Genomic DNA, 21757 nt, shown 5'->3' on the forward strand with positions numbered 1-21757 from the left:
AGACTGATTTCTGATGGCAACACACTTCCAGCTGCTCAGATAGCATCTGAATGATGACTCAGCCTTATTCCCTCCAACCATGCCAGACACAGCCTTGCAGAGGAGATTTACTACAAGCTTTGAAATGTGTCTCCCATGCTTCTCATGCATATGACATCCAGGGGGGAAAAGTGAAAACAGGACATATTAATCTAAGAAATAAAACTGGCAATGCACAGCTCCAATCCATGGTCATTCTGGCAAGTGGTGTCTTGAAACCCCGCCCAGAATGAAGCTAAAAGTGCAGTCCTAGCTTCAACAAATGTGTAATTTGTTACGCGACCCTCTCGACCAATGAGAGAATAACAGAAAATATTAGATTAAAAAATGCATGTCATTAACAGAAATCCAGCTCTGGGTAAATTTTGTGAGCTGGGGAGTCATTAATTGGTCACGTTTACTTACATCACTCACATGTTTTCTATGATTTTTTTATGGCTGCCAAGTATTCCTAAATTCACTGACAAAAAAAGTATAAAAAGACTTAGCCCATTACATGGCTATTCAAAAAACAAAACAAACTCATTCAAACTTTGCCCTCAGTCAAACAAAGACAAGTTATCTGGAGCTATTTATGATTATTTGATACATACAGCATGTGCAGATTCATATTCATGCATGTCAGGAACATTTACATAAAACCCTATTTAACAACAATCTCACTGTTTTTCTTCCCTGCAATAGAAAGTAGAAACAAGTGCCACAAAGTTTTGACTTGAAGGCAACTAGCAAAGGAATATAAAAATGTTAATAATGTCTTTGTACAGCATTTTAAAAGCCCTCAGAGACAACTTTCCTCTTTTTCTCCTCCTCTCTTTTCTTTTTAAGCTTTGCAGGTTTCATCTAAGAATTTTTCATCTCTAGCAGGGATAGGATAAATATAATCAGATGAATGAAATTAAAGTGAGAAAATAAACCAGACTGTGGGCAATATTGAAGCCAAAAAAAAAAAAAAAAGAAAAAAAATTCGAAAAAAAAAAAAGTTTGGAAAAATGTTTAATGGGTATTTCTAATTAATTTTCAAAATACAGTGGCAATACATATCCTTCCACTGTTCTAACACAGCCTGTCCATAGTATTTGCTGTGTTAATATCAGTCATGATATTGAATATATGATTCTTCTGAAGGTTTCAGCTTTAACTGCCTGTTCAGAGCCTGGCCTGTCTAGGAAAGTGTGGAACAAATCATGTTTCAGACCATGGCTTACCATCCTCCTCTGACCATCGTCATAATCACACTTGGGATTCCTTTGGTCTTCCACATACTCATCTGCCCCCAAAGATTTCTTTTTCTTTCGTTTATTTCTTCTTTCTTTCCCACTTTTGGGTGACATTTCCAATGAACTAAGTGACATTGAATCAATTCCTTTAGCAGCGAGTGCCTAAATCAGAAGATGGTGGAAGGTATAAAAATTATTATTTAAGGATTTCAGTGAGAAATTACTACTTACACTCCTCAGCAATTATTTTTTACTTGAAATTTTCAGGTTGTATAGGAGATATGTTAATGATCATTAACATATGTTAATAATATGTTTATGATCATTAATCATAAAACTATCTCACGTGGTCGGAACCATTCTTCACCTGTTTCTTACCTCTACATTTAGCCACTGGAAAATAAACAACAAGTGAGACAGGTTCCTAGTACAAATGCACACATGCAGGTCTGCCTCCTGGATCCTGTGATGGAGCATTAGGAATGGATGCACAAAATAATGTTGGTTATGTAAAGCTCACACAAGAGACCCTTTGACACTCCACGAAGGAACAGCCTGGGTGCACACACGGGCAGGTTTACAACGTGCACACACCTCTGGAGTAACATTTCTGATGCCAGGCAAAAAAACCCCCTCGAGCTGGGGAACCTCTGATTAAAGTTCCCCTGGGACTTCAGCCCCCTGAAGTGGGAGGGCTGGGCAGGAGGGAAAAATCCAAGCTGGGATTTTTCCCCCGCTATCACAGAGGGACGCTCGAAACAGCAGGCAATTCGGCTGGCACGTTTCTGTAAACACTTATGCCGAGCAGCAGCACAGGCAGCTGTGATCAGAGATGCAAAGAGAAAACCGCGGGCTTAACCGGAGATAAGGTGGACTTTGCTTTGCCCTGTGCTCCCGCAGCTGTGCCGGCTGCCTGGCGGGATCGCTGCAGGAGGAGGGTGATAACACACCCACCGCTACAAACCCCGCAGAAGCCGAGTGCGAGAGCCTGAGCGCACAAAGACACAGCCTTGGGAGCAAAGGAGCATCCCGGAGGAAGGATCGATAGGAGCAGGGAGGAAGCCATAGCTCACACCAACGCGCTGGGTCCCCGTCCCGGGTGCAGGCGGGAGGACCGGGCAGAAGGGGGCTCCGAGCACAAAGCACCGGGTCAGGTTTGGAGGTGCTGGAGAAATCAGTGGTAGCCACATCAGTGGCCTGGAGACAAGCCGGTTTGCAAAGCCCCCAGCTGAGATGCCTAAAGAGAGTGAGTTATTAAAAAAAGCCTCTCCAGGTTGCCCAGAACAGGAGGAATGGATGAATCCTCAGTGCTATTGTCTGTAAGCCACTAGAATCAAACAGGCAATCATCTCTCCGCTGCAAAATACTCCCTTCCTCCCACAGGCATCAGTCCAAGGAAAGTGAAGGCACTTAACAGCCGTGTAAAGAATCAATCATGTATTTCAAGGAGTAGCGGTAGCTCTATCAAGCTGAGAGCACAACAAAACTTAATTCCTGTGGGAAATATCTTTCATAAGCAACGCTGCTTAGAGCAGAGAGGAGGAGGGTTCAGACACTGGTCTAGGCTGGTTTTTTGGGGGGTTTTTTTGGAGTCAATTTGATTGCTATGCTGAAGTGCTTTCTCTTCATAAAGATTCAGCAAGTCTTTTTGTGTTAATCTCAGATTTAGGAATGTGTTAAACCAATTGTATAAATTGACTGATAGTCCCCAAGCAGGTCTATCAATTATATTTCTAGTCTCTTTATACAGTACAGTGTAAAAGCTGGTCTAAAGAGTTTTGGTTTTCCTTTCTGTTTGCTGTCATATTTTGTCGATCTAGAAAATATTTCAGGTTGTGCTAGTAAGCATGCTGTACTCATACTGCAAAATAAGCTAACTTTCTGTTTCTTAGCATTTTCTTACCTATTGCTTAGGTGGAATTGCTTCTATGCTGTGCACCTCTCTCAGTTATTGGGAAAAGGATTCAGACTGAATTATTCCTCAGGGAATGGAGAATCATAGAATCATAGTTCTGTTTGGGTTGGAAGGGACCTTAGAGATCATCTTGTTCAACACCCTGCCACAGGCAGGGACACCTTCCACTAGGCCAATTTACTCAGTGGTCCATCCAGCCTGGCCTTGAGGATGTCCCCATGTCCTGCTTATCCACCCTTTCTGGTTGGGTTCCTGTGCCTGGACCATGTCCTGTCCCTCAGGCACTACAAGCAATAACCCACTGTAACAGCTCAAGGAGCAGGAAAGGTCTGTGGGACCAGACACATCTGACAAGGACATATAATGTCTGAAGGATGGGAGGAAAGCTTAGTTCACACGAGGCCAAGGCGTGGGGATTATGCAAGAGATAGTTCTTGAGGCAGGAATTTAGTAGTACAGTAAGAAAGTAAAAACCGAGATCTTGACCAAGGTTTGGAGAACAAGACTAAGTAGCTTTGACTGGGGTGAGACATCTGAGAAGGACCCCTGAAAGCTCCATGGTGCAGCCACCCAATTCACTTTCCTAAGCCTCTTCTTCAAAATGTCTAACTTGAGCTGATTTGCAGATTTACTAGACTTCATTAGTGAACATGGTAGATCCAAATCACTCTACTCCTAAATTTCCTTTCCATAAAATGAGGACAATATTGCAGGAGTATTACAAATAAAAGTTAGTATTTTTGAAGCACATGGAGTCTGAGCAGTGACAAGAGGCACTGAAAAACCTCTGAGGATGTTAGTCACTTCCTCTTCGAAGCAGGCTTTGACTGCCTAAGTTGGGAAGTCTGCTCGAGGCGGCCTAAGGCAACAGAACAAATGATGAGAAAGCAAAGAGCTGCTCTTGAGTCATGCACTGTCCACCCTTTGTACTGAACAGGGCACAGGAAAAATGAGAAATGGCTGGCTGAAGAGAAGGCTATATTATAAACCAGATAAACAAATGGAAACAATTTAGGTTTTCAGGAGCAACCTTTTTTTTGCCACATTCTGACTTTCAGGGCTTAATGTTCCTTTTTTTGTGTACATACAGGCTTAGCTGAAATCAAAGCCTTCAAAAAGAAATTCTTAAATATCTTTAATTATAGTTGGGGCTACCAAAGTTGACTGTTATGAGGAAGAGCTCAGCTGGAGTCAAAACACATGAAAATTTGTATAAAATAAGTATGAGTTGGAGCTCAGTTTGCTCCCTTAGGTTATGGTAGAGAGTTATTCTGTTCAAAGTGCCTGTACATGGACTAAATTGCATTTACCTATTACTTAAACTATCAAAGAGGATATTTAAAAGGACTTAAATGATGCATAAGCCTCTAGTAGCACTTTGTCAAGAGAGAATTGCATTTTCTATTTTCTTTCTGAGGATTTAAATGGGCTTTGGATTAGGCCCTGAAACCATATGTACTCAAAAGAAAATTATGTATATTAGTTTATATTGTGTATCAGGGTTTTATTTCTCTGTGCTACAATGCTACGTGTTATTTCAGACTAATTTTCTTATTGTCTTCTGGTTCACAGCACCTAAAATGTTCTCTTCCGCTGTTTAATAAGGGCTTTCTACCCTACACAAACCACATGAAAATTAAGTAGTGTTATTAAGGCTATAAGGCTACATCCACCATTTGGCCTCCCTGGCTTGTTTAAACTTACGACGTAACATTAAATCCATACCCTCTGCATAATTTTCAGAGCTGAACCTCAAGCTTTGCCTGTTTACTTTTTCAGGAATTAAATTGTTGGTAATTCAAAGAGGTTATCCTACATCCTTATTTTCATTATCAAACAATTGGCAGGTTGAACAAGTCAGGAAATGAAGTTATGCTAAAGTGGTGGTGGAAGAAGGTTCATCTGGTGCTATGGCTAGGCTACCAAAATAGCTGGTTTATACTCAAATGCCCATGTAGTTTCACCATCATTAAAACATTTTACATGCCACCCAATATAAATTTCTCTGCCAGCATATACAGTGTAGTTAAATCAGTACAACTCTGGATATGTAAACCTTTAATGGCCTCAGTCTTAACAGGAAGAACCCTCATTTTTCTTTCATAGAAACAGTAATAACTCTGTCCAGTACAATAAACATTAAGCTGCTTTCAGGCAAACTCTTACTTTAGTTATCAGATAAATGTAAAATAAAGAGAACGTGAATCTCAAGTTACCATCTGTTCAAGTTACCCAAGGCTAATCATGTCACATAGTTCACTGACCTCCTGCTCTTTCTTTAACATCTCCATGGCTTCTCGAAACTTTCTTTCCTTCTCTTCTGTTTCAGCAATAGTGGCTTGGTTCTGCTCTTCATATGCCATGGCCACAACAGCCAGAATCAGGTTGACCAGATAAAATGAACCCAGAAAGATGACCAGCATAAAAAAAAGCATGTAGATCTTCCCAGCAGATCTGAGAGTCTGTAAGCACAGAAGTAAAATCATTAATCACTTGTTTACAATGCTTTTTAAAAGAAAAAAAAATGCTTTCTTAAAAGAAAAAAACATTATTTTTTAAATACATTTTTAAAAAACTCTTAGATTCACAATATAATTGAATCTAGCCTTTGTTAATAGCTCAAGCAGAAACCCTTTGATGAGAAATGACAACCACATCCAAGGAAATAATCTTCTCACTGATAAATATTTATATCTTGGTCAAAAATTATGTGCCTTGCAGTGAATTAATTTCTAAAAGAAGAATGCTTCCCTCCTTTACCAAATATCTCTGCTGGTTTTCTTTTAGAATAGATAATCTTACAATCGGCTGCAGTGAAAAATTCCCATACACAGCTCAATCTGGTTTTGACCAGTGTTTAGAAACCATCCAAGTGAGATTCATGTTGCATCCCTTCAGATGCCTACACTCTGGGTCCTTCACAGTTAGTGGGGAGAAAAACATATTTTTAGGGTGCAACTCATCTGAACATTATTTAGACATCTGTCTCAGGATAAGAGGAACCAAACCTTGGGCTCCATTGATTGTACTCCCTGGTTCTTCACCACATTTACTGGGATAATTGGAGTTTAGGGGAACAGGCCAAGATTATATGTAACAGATATGTTCCATGGTCAGTGACTTGATATTACTGATAGAAAACACTGTGTGATATTATAAGGTCAAATAATAAAAGGGAGAGATGTTTATCCTTATTTGCCCTGACAGTTTCTGTCTCCCAGAGTTGTACACACAGCTCTGTGTCAAGTGAATACAGTTGTTTAAAGAATCTTCTTTTTAATTGTTTTACATTTCCCTGAAGTGAAATTCTATAGCCGGCTGTGTGTGGAGCTGAAGTCTCCAAAATCTTCAACAATGTCTATCTCAGTACCTTCAGAGCAGTTCTGTCAGCACTGTCTCTTGATTTTCTTATGATCGTTTTCTAGTTTGGGCGATTTTGAGATGTGGCAATAAATCTTCAGTGGCAACATGGACAGAGCATGCCTTTCAGTGCCAAACTATGATATTTAGTTCTTCAGAGTTCACATACATTCCAGGAAATGTGTGCTAAAATGAGCATATACTCGCAGGCCATCTTGCAACGTGAGTGTAGGTTGACTCTGACCCCTTTTGTGCCTCTGTCTCTCCATGATGAAGAGATTGCAGCAGAGAGAACTGACATGTACCAGGTAGTCCTGCCATCTGCTGAATATGTGTTCATTACTGTGCCTTGAAAAAACAGTTATGCCAAGTACACAGGTGCTTCTCTAGCCCTTTTTTGAGCTGGACTCAAAAGATTAGTTTGTGTTACACCATCCATCAAAAAAATCAAGTGGTGACGTGGTGATCTTTCTCAAGAGGTGAACTTCTTTTAGACTCAGGTGAATTAGTCATTCAAAGTGTCTTTCTCTCAGTACCACTTTTCCCCAACTACCCCAAACATGCAGTTTAATGTCTTTTGATATCATCACTCTTAAGAAAATAAATCAGTTGTAACAATTGAAGGTCCTTCTCCAGAACACACACACACAGAGCACAGTTTACTTAACAACCAGCAATTCCGTCTTGTCTTTAATTATTAGATATGTCACTGTAAAAGATGGTGTGTTTATTTATAATTTTTAACAGTAATAAAATAATATCATACCTGTTGGTAAAGACGCTCCCAACAATCTTGAGTCATAAGACGGAACAAAGAGAGAAAGGCCCAGCCAAAAGTGTCAAAGCTTGTGTAACCATGGTCAGGATTTTCCCCAGCCTTCAGACATATATATCCCTCAGGGCACGAGCTGCAAAACATGAAATACAATCCATGAAGTACATCTTAGATGGCTTCAACATGGAGAGACTGATTTTCAGGGAAATGTACAGAATGCCCTTGATTAAGAACACAGATCACAGGTGGTAAATTCCACCACTGGATAAAAACATGGGAAACAGGTAGATGCTACTTCTCAATACCAAAGATCTTTGCAAACTTATTTTTCTTTCAAAATAATAAACTGTAACCATAATATAAGCTGCAATGACAAATGAGCATCTAGCACTTCACATATTTGGAATAGAATGGAATTAGGTACCTAAGCAGGAGTTAAGTGTTTAACTATGGTTTCTTTTGGCAGAATTCTTATTTCTAATTAAGAATCATACACTTGGTGTTTCCTGTTAGAGTTGCAGGTAATACTGCGATGGTGAACCTGCTTTTCTGGTTATGTAGTTTGACACAGGCTGGAAACACCAGCGTGTGCTATCTGAGCACCTTCCCAATTGCTTACTGTGTCTGACCTTACGCTCACCCCCCTGCAAGGATTAAATCTTTAATCTAAGAAACCCAGCCCTTTTGTTCCACTCACCGCCGCAGTCTGGGGTCATGACATTTTTTCTATTTCTGCCAGCAAAAAGAGTTCCTTGTGTGTCTTGCAGATTACTGTATTAAATTGCATGAAGATAGCATGAATTTCACTGTCTCTCATTAACCTTGGAGGCTCTTTACAAGTAATTTTCTAGCCCCGTATGCCAGAAGAGATAAAGACTGCTCTCAGTGATGCTGTGTAAGTACTGAACTGCATCATCAAGTGGAACACAAGGTAGAAGAGATCCCAGGTCAATGTGCCATCCTCTCCCCCACAGCCGTGCAATACAATTAGTCAAAAACCCCACCCCTCTTGCATACAACAAGCTGCTCTCCAAACACAAAATATGACCCATCAGAAACTGAAGACATGGAGCAATATGCAAAGGATTACTTCTGTATCCTAAGAAGTGATTATTGGATCAAGGGTGTTGCCAGTGTACTGGAGCCCTGCGGTATTTGGGAATTCGTTAGGTGGGCAGCATCTAATTATCTGGAGAAGCAGATCTCAGCAGAACGTACAGTATGTTCTCCTTATCCTTCAGCTAGAGATGAACCTGGTACAATTTGGTGAAAATTCCAGCTGACACAAATAGGGATGGCTGGAACAAGAGGGATTGTGAAAGCACTTTGTCAGAGACCAGAAACATTGAGAGGCACCAACTTCCAGGCAGCGTCATGAGACCAGAGCAATACCCTCTGTCTTGGCATGTGGTGACCTTGGTGTTCTTCCTGTTGGATGAGGGAATCAAGGTTTTCTAAACTGCCTTCATGTAGGGTGATTATGGTAATATCCAACCATCTCATACATGTCACCAGTCATGTAGAGTGTGTCCGATGTGTACAGCTTTTAGCTTCATTTTCTCCTGGCAAAACCCCCTAGAGCTTCTCAATCACTGGTATTTTTTACCAAAGCAGAATATTGCCACAATTTTAAATGCAAAGCAGTAATATAAATAATACAGAGTAATTTTTAAAATGACACCAAAAAAAAAAAAAAGATCCCTGAGAAAGCAAAGTATGTCTCAGTGTGAAAATCAGTGTTCTTTCTCTTTTAAAAATACAAATTTGATCCTGATATAATTTAAAATTTTTACAGCACAGCATAGCAACCTTGTATTACGTGTTGAGATGAGAATACATTGCTATAGATTCTGAAGTTACACAAATCTATGGTGTCTGCCACAAATACTAGACATTCAACAACACTTTAATAATCTTAATTTAACATCAGTAGTCAAGAACAAATTTTAAAGTAAATTTGCTTTGAACACTGATAAAAGGAGTGCTGAAGTACTGCAAAATGTGTGCAGATCCTTGTTTACAGTAGTTTTCAGAATAAGCAATAAAAAATGAACAGCTGATGTTTAGTGAATTAAATGTAACATGCAAGTGAGAGTATAATAAGTGATTCTGTCACCTTAGGTAGAGCCAAGTTAGCTTATCTCAGTTGAGAATTTAGATAATAACAGTTGTATCTCACAAAGAAAGAAAAAGAGAGTCAATTCTAATTTTTTCCCTGCCAGTCTGAAAATGCCTCCTTCTAGATCTTTCCTACGTTGACTACCTATTGTTTCCCAATAAAAGCTACATTTGAATAAAAATTACAGTAACATTACTGAGTTAGAAGATAATAAAATGCAGAAATGTCAGCTTTTTCTGCATAAAATATGCAGATGCACACTGAATCTCTCTTGTACACCCATGTCCTTTTTTGAGGCAGCCTTTTCAATAAATCTCCTCTCTCCCAAAGGCAGCATCTGCTGTCACTCTCTGCTGCAGACACATGAGATTTCTGCCTCTGATCTGCTGCTGCAAACAGCCTTCATTGCCCATGACATGCTGCTCACACTGTTCAAGAGCTCTGGGAAATGGATTCTCTGGGCTCTCAAGAAGGAAACCCTTCCCACTTGTTTGCGCTAAGACATCGTGACTATACAGGACATGAAAATTTTTGTAAGGCTCATTCTCTTTGCCATGAGAAAAGGATTTCACTCACAGACTGTGCTTGCCTGGAAGCTGAGTGATCATGTCCAGAGGTGGACAGCCCTTTCCTTAGTCTCCCACAAAAGGCCAATCCCAAGTGGTTCCACTGAACTGGTCTCATCACTCATATTTTAAAGTTATTATTAATGGCTAAAACATCTGAATACAGCTGTGAGAAACTTGATGGTGGTTACTGGTGAACCTAAACCTAAGTAGGGCAGTCATTTGGAAATCAGGCTTCATCTAGCATAATTTCCCTAAAACCTTAGGTAAAATGGAAATTTTGCCATTAATATTAACGAGAGAGAGAATTTCTTCTAAAAATTTCTTCACCATTTTGAACAGCAAAGTCTGAAGGAAGGTGGATATTAGGAACATTGCAGTTGTATTTTCACAGGAATCTCTTGGCCCAGATTAGAGCCTACAAAGTCACTCTTAGGTTCAATGCCAATGTTGCTTTTTAGGGAAACTGTTTTGATGCAGAAGAACATTCAAGCAACTGTTCAAAGCACTTTACCACAACTGTTTATAAAACCCTAGGACACAGAGATGCAGTCCTTCTGACTATGAATATGAACAATGATGCCTCAGATTAATATTTTCTGCTTATGATAAAATTAGTATTTTTTCATTCTGTCTTTACATGTCTTAAAAGACTTTTCCACTCACAGTAGATTGCTGGTGTGCAAAGATCTGTCTGACTCCACAGTGAGTGTACACATGTCATGGTTTAACCCCAGATGGCGACTAAGCCCCACACAGCTTCTCACTCAACCCTGCCCCAGTGGGATGGGGGAGAGAACTGGAAGAGTAACAGTGAAAAATCTCATGGGTTGACATAAAGACAGTTTAATAGGACAGAAAAGGAATAAAATAATAAAGATGGTAATAATAATAATGGGAATAATAAAATAATTAGAATATACAAGTGATGCACAGTCACCTTTTGCTGATCAATGCCCAGCTAATTCCCAAGCAGTGCCCCCCTGGCCAGCTTTCCCCACAGTTTATATACTGAGCACAACTTCCTATGGTATGGAATATCTCTTTGCCCAGTTGGGGTCACCTGTCCTGGCTGTGTCCCCTCCCAGCCTCCTTGCTGGTAGAACATGAGAAGCTGAAAAGTCTTTCACTTAGTAGAAACACCACTTAGCAACAGCTGAAAACACCAGTGTGTTATCAACTTCATTCTCATCCTAAATCCAGAACACAGCACTGTACCGGCTACTAGGAAGAAAATTAACTCTATACCAGCTGAAACCAGGACAAAATGCTTCTCTAATATTATATTCAGTTTTAAGAGCATTCAAACGAGCTGCTGCAGCACAAAAAGCATGAACCCCACCTCAAAAATGCTGTTGATGTTAGTTTACATCCTTCTTACGGTAACTGGGCACTTGAGAGAGAATATCCCAGTTGTCAACTCCTCATTCTTGCTCACCCTCTTTTGTAGCCAACAGAAGCGATAACCCACAGGGTATGGGAATGTGTTAAAAACACTGAGAGGAAAACAAAATACTGCTTCCCAGAAAAACACTACAGAAATTGAGGTGTAAGGCTCTCACATGAGAATATTATTCTGCAACTGACACCATTTCCTCTGAGGATTTTTTTAAGGAGTCTTAAGACTTTACTGAACTATCTTAGATGTAGAATATTAAGCCTAACCCTTTGGATTTTTCAGCAAACTCCTTAGTTTCTTTCACCTCAGGGAAGCATTTCAGAGGATTGTACTCTCCTCTGATGCACAGGGATGGGCAGCAACAACAAGCTACATAAATATACCATCCTCCACAGGAGCGTCACAGGATGCTATTCAATTGATCACAATAAAATTAGTGTCATTGATTCAGAAAAGTTAAAAGCAGCAGCCTACCTACCTATCCATCAGGCTGTAATCACCATTGTAAGCTGGCATTGGTACAGGAAATTAAAGGACATAAGAAACAGCCTTGGTTTAAATAACACAGGCTGAGAATGGCAGAGAGTTGTAGCTGAGGGGCATAATTACAAAATGCTCTGTCTCAAGAGTTTAATCTAGGCAAGCCAAGCAACCTGCTGATCCTGGTTGTAGTGGCCAACAGGGTTAGGTAATAAAAGAAGATTCGTAAAGCAACTGTGCACTGGATTGTAATACTCAAATCCTGAAAACATGGGGAGTGTTGTCCATGTGCTACCAGGAGTCAGCATCAAACGTAGCTCATGTCAGCTACGACCTCTGTGAGGGGAAGGTTGCACTTCCCTTGGGTTTCAGTTACAAAGGGACACTACAGCTTGCTACACCAAACTGCTCACTAAAGAAGCAGTAATGGGAGATAAAGCACATACCACAGACACAGCAAAAAGTAGGAAAAAACAAACCTGTATTTTGGTAAGGGCCCCTTAGTGTTCACGCTTAGGTCACAGATTAAGAATGCAGAAATCAAGCTGAAAAATTTACAGCTGATGTCTTTGACATGTGGCTAATTCCAGGGGAATGGACATGGTGGTTGGAAATGGAAAGCCTATGGTGGGGTTTCAAAGCTCAGCAGTCTTTGAAGGACAGACAATGCCCGTGGCCTCCATGATGTGCACAGTAGGGTCTTCCTCAACCTGACTCTTCCTGCTAAAGTCCTCAGGCCACAAAAGAGAGGCTTTAATTTCCCTTAGGCCACAGACTTGATTATTTTTCTCTACACTTTCCATGTTTTCTCCGTTCCCTTGGCTTTGAGGAAGGAGAGCAGCAGCCAAACAAGGAATGCATACTGTGAAGTGGCTGTGGGGAACAGACAAATATCCTTGGACTGGCATTTGCTTCTACCTGACAAGATAAAACTACCCACTCTGAAACAGGACAATATTTACAGAAATGAATGTTGTAAGATGAACTGAGAATGTAGGAGAAAGGGGTCAAAAGGCAGCAGCACCCCAGCCAAAGCCATTGCTGTCAGCGGGTGAAGTCACAGGCTGCTCTCCTTCCCCTACTCTTTCTTTTGTATTAAAGACTAATCATGGTTAGAGAATCTGACTTACAGTTCCCCACTAATTACCATCTAAAAGCCAAAATCTGACTTGCAGCGGCATGGATAGGTTTTGACTAGGCGCCCCCAGCAGCTCTCATTCCAAGCATCTAAGAGGTCAGAGAGAATTTGAAGGGCATTTTTAAAAGCAAGGGAAGGGGTGCCAATTGTCTGGAATGACAGAAGTGCAAGAAAATTCAACTAAGTGCTGTAGGGAAAAAAAAAAAAGAGATGACGAAGAAGAGAAGAAAAGCTCAGAATAAAGAGCAACATCAACCAGGAGTTGAAACTGGAGGAGAAAAGGGAAGGAGGTGCCTGTGAGCAGGCTTGCTCACAGGCTCAGAGCACCCACTGACCTGTGCATGCTGCTGATTTGCGTCCAGGAAAAGTTTCAGCCTCCCCCACTGGCTACTTGCTCATGCAGATGGAAAACCAGTGGTTCCAGCCTGCAACATCAACTCCCTCCATGCAGGCACGCAGGCAGGGAGAGGAAGAACTCCCTCTGCTGCAATGTGGCTTTTTTAGACCTCATGCTGCACCAAGGCAAAAAAGCTCTCATTTCTTCTGACTCAATCCAGTGGCCAGACACTGGATCTTCTGTGTAACCCATCAAACAAAATGTAGGGCAATAATTTATCATCATAAACATAATAGTAGATTACTGTTTAATGAAGACTGTAGCCTCTAGTAAGTCTGCTTCTCTCATGTGGCTGATGAGCTTATTACAGCTTTGACTAAGAGGTAATATTACCCCTTCTTAAGAATTGAGTGGATTTGGATTTAATCCCTACTGCGGCTGTTTGTCCAGAGACATGATCTTTCAAATACACCACTGATCCCTAAGAGTGGGGACTTTTATTATTGTCCCTAAACCTGTATAATACCTCAAGTTATGTTCGTGGCCCCTGCAGCACCTTTGAGGTGTCACAATTGCTTTCTATTTGTTTACATACTCAAGTGAGAGACTTTCTCACCATGGGCAAACCTTCCTCATTCTGCTTCTGCTGTAACCAACACAGAGTAGATGGAAAAGTTTGTGTGATTTACATCAGGATCTAGTTAAATTCATTAAGGTGTGCTGTATAGCCTGAAGGTTTGAAATAAATTCACTAATGTCGCTTGATAATCTGGAGTGAAATTATGTTTTTAGCTCTAGCGGTTACACACTAAATTCTTTCCAAAATACCCTTGCTTTGGTGACATTTGAAGAGGACACATTTGGAAATGGTGTTCCCCTTCTCACTCAAGCAACCTTTACAGTCTCTTCCATCTGTCAGCCAGCTGTACCCCAATCAGACTGCGTTTCGTGAGGGTTGTGAACACCCCAATCCCACTAGGAGCACACCAAAACTCCCAATATCCCATTGCTTGTGATGGATCCACTCATGTAGCAAGTTAAACACTGGTAGACCTTCCTGACAAAGTTGGCTAGTCCCAAGGTAACTTGCAACCAGACGTTTCTCCTGACCTTACCCATTCTTGTTGCTCCCCAGGAGTGTATACATGCAACTAAGATACCTGAGCACCCTCTTCACCCCACTCTGCAATACCAAACTTCCAAGCCAAGGGGGCTCTTCTCACCCTACTTGCCCAGTATCCAACAACACATGCCTGAATCTGGGGCCTTCTTATATTAAGAAAAGAAGTGATAACAACAACAACAACAGTAATAATAATACAGATTTAAGTTCAGGCAACTCAGAGTTGCAAGGCTCCTGATTGCCAGCAGCAGGATAACAATCAACTGGGTACACTATTCCCTGGTGCAGCTCCCCAGTTTCCAGAGCAGTTGGGGTTGGGTTGCTGGATGTTATTTGACACGTTCTGGTGCATATACCATATTCTTCCAGTCTCTCTGCCTGCCAGGGTCTGAGTGAGAGCTGCAGTAGCAGTGGTGGAAGTATTTGGTAGCAATGCTGCTCTCAGTACACAGCATGTTTCTTCTCTACCCTTGAGGGGTGTGATAAGCCTTTGCAAGGGACTTTAAATCGCTGCATGGAGATGTATAAAGGCAAAGGAATGTTACTACAGCTCAGAGAGGTAAAAGTGCTGCATCACTGTGCGAGTATGCTGGCAGTGAGGTGACTTGGAGAACCTACCACAAAAACACTGCTTTTGGTACTCATGGAGACTAAGAAAACAGGCATCTGATGCAGTTTTATGTGCTGGTATTAATTACCTCAGTAAAATGCCACAACACAAAAGAAAACAATCTTTTTTTCTGATAATATCTTAGAAAGAGTTAGGACTGACACAAAAACTTTGAGGAGCACTGCACCACATGGTCATTCCTTCATCCCTTATATGTGATAAGCTCAATGACAGAATTTGCCAAATCACAGAGAATCTTGCCCCACAGTGTGCATTATTTTAATGTATCCTGTTAAGAAAAATCAAGGTCATAGTGAGAATAAAGGTAGCTAAAGTTTCTATAGCAACAGTTACTAGGATGCAGTTGCCAAAGGTGCTTTCTTGTTGTTCCTGAAGTAGCTTTACTGCCTGCTTTTCCTTCCTGTTCACTAGTCTTGTTGGTAATATCAGTACAGACACGATGCAAATGTGCTTTCATTGTCAGCATGATCTTGTAGACTATTCCTGCCCATGAGCTGAATACACAGGACATACCATGTGTAAGGGAAAATAAAATATTAAGCAGTCTGACCTTGAGATCCAAAGGGGACACAACAGATTTAAAACATGTACACTTTTCTGAAAATCGAGCTTCATGTTGTAGTTGCAAGTGAAAAAAGTGAAAAGAACAAATTTAAGTTTCACTTTTGTATCTGCTTCTTTAGTTTGTACATTGACAGCATCTTGTCTCTTTCTCATAATGGACAAATTTCCTTGCTGTTTCTGTTGCTCAACCGAACCTTCAGGCAGAAGGGGAAATAAAAACAGCAGCCTAAGCACAGCAGAAAAAAGTCCCTGTGAAATTACAACAGCATAAAAGTGGAAATGCTTTAGAGCTGAAATGTATCTTCCTTTCTCACAGACACATAATTCCAAGCTGCTGCAGCCCCCACAAGTCTTTACTCTGCAGGGAAGCAGTGGACTCTGCAGTACTGGTTATCTCATCAAATATGAGATGAGTGGTTACTAGTGAGGTTACTAGTCAGGAAGGACAAGTCATAGCTGCAAGGGCAACACGACCAGGTTGGTGCAGCCTGACACAGATCAGTTCCCACAGCCCACCCACTGGAGATATGGTCTGGTGATGGCAACAGGGTGATGCTTGGTAGAGGAATTGCTGGTACTTTGTTGGATGTGAAGGTGGGACCACCTCCTCTCCTTCTGAGAGCCCTTGGAGGCTCCCTCACTTTGCCAATGTCCCATTGCCCTGGGCCAGGCACTGAGTGCCAGGCTTTGTCCTTGCTATAGGTTCCTGAGCACACTCTAAAGCATCACCTTTCCTTTCCCAGGTCTTCCCTTTGGCACTATCACCATGAGTACTCATCTGTGAATACGTGGCAATTCCACACAGTAGGGCAGTGGCAAAAGGCCACTGGAAAAGGCCCATATGCCTGATTAGAGGCAGTGTGTAGTGGTGCCTGCTGTCACCTGCTGTTCTGTAGCCTTTGCAAATCATGATCCACTGGATGCTAAGACTGGATTTCACTAAGGATAGAGCAGTTTCCACCTTCTGCTCCTGGCTAAGATCTTCCAAATATTTGATCATTGTACCGGCTCTTTACTGGGCCTTCCTTGGAGCTAAAACAAGGTGTTTAAAATTGGATAAGCTATATACTGGGAATTAAATTGAAAAGCAAATTTACAGAGTTGTAATCCCTTTGAAAATCAGACTATCTGAGCTTTCTCCATTTATTTTAAATGAAGCACATAAAAGAAGTTGAAATTGCAAAGAGAAACATCTTGGGTATATCCCAGTGCAATCACATCCAAAAGAACAACCAAATTTAACATAAAAACACACCTAGAAACATGAACAATTCTGCAAATACACTACAATTTTTATTTCTTTTTTTGCTGAGAGCATTGCTGTTAGCACTGCTTCCAGTGTCTGACCAATCTGTGACACACATCTCAGAGCAGAGGATTTTTCCATTAACATAGTTCTCTGAATGTACTTGTGAAACACCAAGCACATGTCAGCAGCATTCACTTTGAGCCAAACAACACCTTTGATCACAACCATTTGATTTTCTCTTTTCTCCAGACATCACTTCTTATTTCCATTTTACACTGTTCCTTCTAAGTGCAAAGGAAATTCTTGTAGTACATCAAGGGGGGAAATGCAGCTGGACAAACAAAATGAAAAGCAACAGAAAAGTTCTATTTGATTAAATAAAAAAAAATCAAAATTCAGGAATCAAGAAGAATGTTTCTGAGGCATCAGATGGGAAATCCCACAGACAGCTTTTGTGTACCTGAGAAATATGCCATCTCCCCAACATTCTTACCAGGTCTTTGCAGCGTGGTTTTTAATGCAAAAAAACCTCCTTGAGGTTGCTTGAGCATTTATAAAAATGTAAATAAATGTTTTTTTCTTGCATCTGCCAGATCAAGTACTAGAGACATGTTTTCTGCTGCTGAGTGACATACATCTATTCAAATCCCTTCTGAACCAGAATCAATATTAGCTAGATCCATTACCTCCTGCTTTATTGGCAGCTTGGGTGCTTGTTCAGAAAACAGTCCTTCCTAGTAATGTAATAAAGCCCCCACCTTGGAGATAATTAGGTTGTCTGTGATATAGAATCCACTGATGATCCTTTCCCTGCTGATTTTGGCTTGCTACTCCAGCTCAGGTTGCAGTCTCCATCACTACATGCTCTTACATTAGACCATCTGAGTCTCATCACCTAATAATTGCCATAGCAGATTCATTTAGGTATTTTTTTTCTTACTCTTCTATAATAACAGCAATCAACCAAACCTCAGTGTGTCATTAACATGCTTTTAAAAATGCACTAAAATGGCTTTGTCAATTACCTTGAGATTTAATATCCTGGCCACAACACAGATATCACTCACTCTAACAACAAATCCTTCCAGGAGTGCACACATGACACCGCCCTTCCCCGTGGTTCCTTTGAGTCCTCAGTGCACCCCAGAGGCTAATGAATTCAAGCTCCAAACTGGGAGCAGAAGCAAGCTCCACAAGTGCTATGAACAGTCAGACATGGCCTTACCAGCTGTCTTTCCTTAGCACACCTTCCTGATGCCTCAATGGGTTCTCAACTTAAGCATCCTCACTTGTCATTAATTTCATTATTAACAAATGAGGGAACCACAAAATGATGCATCTACTTCCTCTCAGCTCCCCTCCCCTGACCCTGTGGTACAACCTGTCCCAGAAGGTCCCACACATGTGGATTTCGTTTTACTGTCGAATGCACTTGGCTTTGATCATTGAAGGGTGAGACAAAACCAATCCACTCTCTTAGATACATCAGCTTGTAAATGACGGTCTCTCTGTCCTAACAGGTGGGAATACATGACTTTGAACATCCCCTGGGGCCTTAGGGTCATCTTTCTAATTATCTTCATGTCTTTAAACAACAGGAGCGGATGAGTGGCTGTAATCCTGTACAATGTATAGCAGAGGAGACAACATTTTCTAGTCCTGAGCTAAAAAAAACAGTATAAGTAGGAATATTTATTCCCCAGTTTTAGGCATTTAAAACCAAACCTTACCCAGTGGTATTAAATACTTAACTAAAACAAGAGGCTGAAGAAGAAAGAGCTAAGGCATAAAGGGAAAGTGGGTTTCCCTTAATGTCACAAACACTGACAGTTTTGATGTATTTATCAAAACAAGTACAAGGACACTCTGTGTGTGGGTGGCATTTTCTTCTTCTTATAATCGAGAGCTGCAAGTTCTCCCCTGGCTGTTCCAGGCTGTGAATCTCTCATGGGCATACTGCCTCCATCAGAGGTTTTCTCCAATCATGGTTTTTTGCTGCAATTTATTGACTTTCTAAGGAAGGAAATAAGGGTGGTTTTGCTCATATACCTCGCTAGAACCTAACCCTTAAATCCATACAGGCTACCAATATATAAATACTCCATGGATATTGGATTGGTATTTAGCTTCCCACCACTTGAACAATTCCAAAGCAGTAGTCTCTAAACCATGCTTCAAAAATAGCTATAATCTAATCCACCCTTATTCATTGCTCACAACCTTAGCACCTTTCCTGAACCACAGTTCAGGTCATCAGTGAGAACAAGCTATATTTCATGACATGCAAAATTATATTACTGAACACTTTTTTTCTCAATATTTTTGCCTATTGGTTACCAAAGGCTGAAGTTCTCCAGCATACACAGATTGTCAAATCCTGGGATTCCCGGGAAACATCCCAATAGCCTTGGAGTCCTGCCTGAGCCTGGATAAACGGAATGTATTACAATCAACAAAGGACTTAATTAATTGATGCTGACATTGTACCTTCCATGGAACAAACAAAGGGAAAGCATGGCCGTCTGCCCAAGAAGAGCTACAGTCTGACTTAGGCTGGCAGTACAGATCAGACACACAAGACCTGCAGAGGGAAGGCTGACACTGAGCTTTCCCTTTGTCTTATGTAAATACAGATACAGAGAGTGGCAGCAGAAAGCAAAGTGTCTCTCCCACGGACCCCGAGGCTTTTCTTGCCTTCTTGTCCAAAAGTAAGTTCAGATTTTATCTCTCTTCATCTTCCTGCTGTCTCCCTACACACACACGCCCTTTTTCTCATTAAGTTCCCCCTAAGTTAAACACTGTTTTTTTGCAGTGTTCCACATTTATTTCTACCAACTCAAAACTTAAAACTCAGCTCCCTCCAGAAGCAGATCATCTCATTTCCTTCCCTCACTTGGCCCAGGTCACCCATCTCTTTTGTTCGAATGCTCTCACATATTTGGTTCAAATGCTCTCAAATATTTGGCTCAAAAGCTCATCCATCCCACCACTCCAGGGTATTTTTTTCCTTTTCCTACAACTCCTAACAGCCTATAATCTTTGCATAGTTTATAATCTCGGTTGACCACACAAGATCCCATCTCTCTCCATCCCATCTTTTCCATCAAGATCATGAGAACCTGTCAAATACAATCACATGCTCTGACAGTGTGCTTAGACCCTGAGGACTGGATGCAGGAGGAACCATTAGCATCTATAGGTGGCAGGGATAGACATAAAGTCCTTTATGTAAAATAAGTTAGTGTACCACAGGATCTCTTCACTGTCTATACAGTAAGAAAAGGAAACACTCATAGTCTACAAACATATCAATTACAAATGTAGATCACAACTCATACCTCAGTACTTTCCCACCTCCAAAGCATGTTATTTTGGGGACTAGCATTTGTTGATTTGTTTATCTTCCTTTGCCAAAAGTCTGGAATTCATCATCAATCTAAATCCCTCCAGCTTTTCTGTTTCCATTTCTGTTCTGTTTCTTTTAAAATACTCTCCACTCAGCAGAAGTGCTACTTAGCTTTTGCTATTTTTTTTACCAAGAAATTTAAATGTATTGAAAGGGAACTGTAATAAGGCCCCTAAAGATTTTAGACCTGAATAAGTGACACACATAAACTTCTCTTCCCTGTCATTCAGAAAATTGTATTACCATGAGCAATATTGTCATTATCCTCTCTTCTATTACACCTGACACAAAGAAGTTGAAATATCTACTTCATGCTGGTGAGAAGGGGACAGAACAAAAGGAAAATGTAGCAAAAATAATAAAAAAACCCCCAGCAACAAAACCAAACAGAAGTGAAGATATTTTTAAAGTACTTACCCAGCATCAGTGCTATTGCCACACAGTAATACATCTTCTGTACCATTTTTTATGAAATAGTTCACTGCAACAGAAATAGAGAAATGGCTTCTGAATAAACACATTCTGGGAATGATAGCATTCAAAAATATCATTCACCAACCAGCATATTCAGTTGGGACAGTAATTGAGAGATGAATGGCATCCTTTTGCTTTGTTTTGCTAATTTTAACTTCTATTAATTGTACAAACAAATATATTTTTCAAATCTCTTTAAGCACTTGTTGTTTGTATTCCAGATCTGAACAGCTGAATAAGGTGGCAATGTGCTGTGGGTAATGTTTGTAGGAAACCTTATCTAGCCATGTCCCTGGCTGTTCTAACCAAGAACATTGTTACTGAGTTCCATAAATGTAATGAAACCAAGCCATATGTTTGCCTGTAACTTTTAGTCTCTGCACTGATGATACACATATTAATTGAAGGTTGTGATAGAAATTCCTGACTCATAGGTTAAAAATGTAACCAGTTATAAGTCAGAATGTAATAATACTAACAAAGCAGCCCACTCCTCCAGTCTGGTAGATTTTGCTCTGCATAGAAAACACAGAGTATAAAGCAAAAGAAACAAAAATGCACCCTGCTAAAGATCAAACAAACAAGGAAGTATTCATAAAGACAAATATTTATCAATGTAGTCATCTGTAATGGCAATGAAGAGAGACAGACACTTCTCAAGGGAGACTCAGAGGAGCAAGCTAAATTTAAGTGCTGTGGATCATTCCCTGGTTGACTATCAATAAGGCTTAAGGAAATTAACATCTCCAGGCTAATGAGAGACTTTGCATACACACTTCCTCTTCTATCCCCAGCCAACCAAGTCTAACACTCAGAGACATAGAACAGGAGGCCAACTTCTTCTCTAAAGGATGAGTAAAACCAGTGTTCCAGCAAGAGTGTGAAGAAAAGGAGATGTTCTAAGGAGCATCTTTAAAACCTGAATGGTGGCATGGAAAAACAGATAAAAATATTGATCTAAA

The 21757-nt window shown here is 40.6% G+C and overlaps 1 protein-coding gene across 10 annotated transcripts in view; it reads right to left on the reverse strand.

The window, feature by feature from the left end:
* SCN5A (sodium voltage-gated channel alpha subunit 5) overlaps nt 1–21757 on the reverse strand; it is a 214058-nt gene that overhangs the window by 113412 nt on the left and 78889 nt on the right. For all 10 annotated transcript variants that reach the window (XM_027648407.1, XM_027648406.1, XM_027648405.1 and 7 more), the window contains 4 exons: nt 20739–20802; nt 7301–7442; nt 5439–5636; nt 1248–1421 (listed from right to left, as the gene is read on the reverse strand). In XM_027648407.1, coding sequence (XP_027504208.1) covers nt 1248–1421; nt 5439–5636; nt 7301–7442; nt 20739–20802 — 578 coding nt within the window. The remainder of the gene's footprint in view (nt 1–1247; nt 1422–5438; nt 5637–7300; nt 7443–20738; nt 20803–21757) is intronic.

The sequence above is a fragment of the Corapipo altera genome, unplaced genomic scaffold (genome assembly GCF_003945725.1).
Source record: "Corapipo altera isolate COAL_440 unplaced genomic scaffold, ASM394572v1 47, whole genome shotgun sequence".
NCBI classification, from domain to species: Eukaryota; Metazoa; Chordata; class Aves; order Passeriformes; family Pipridae; genus Corapipo; species Corapipo altera.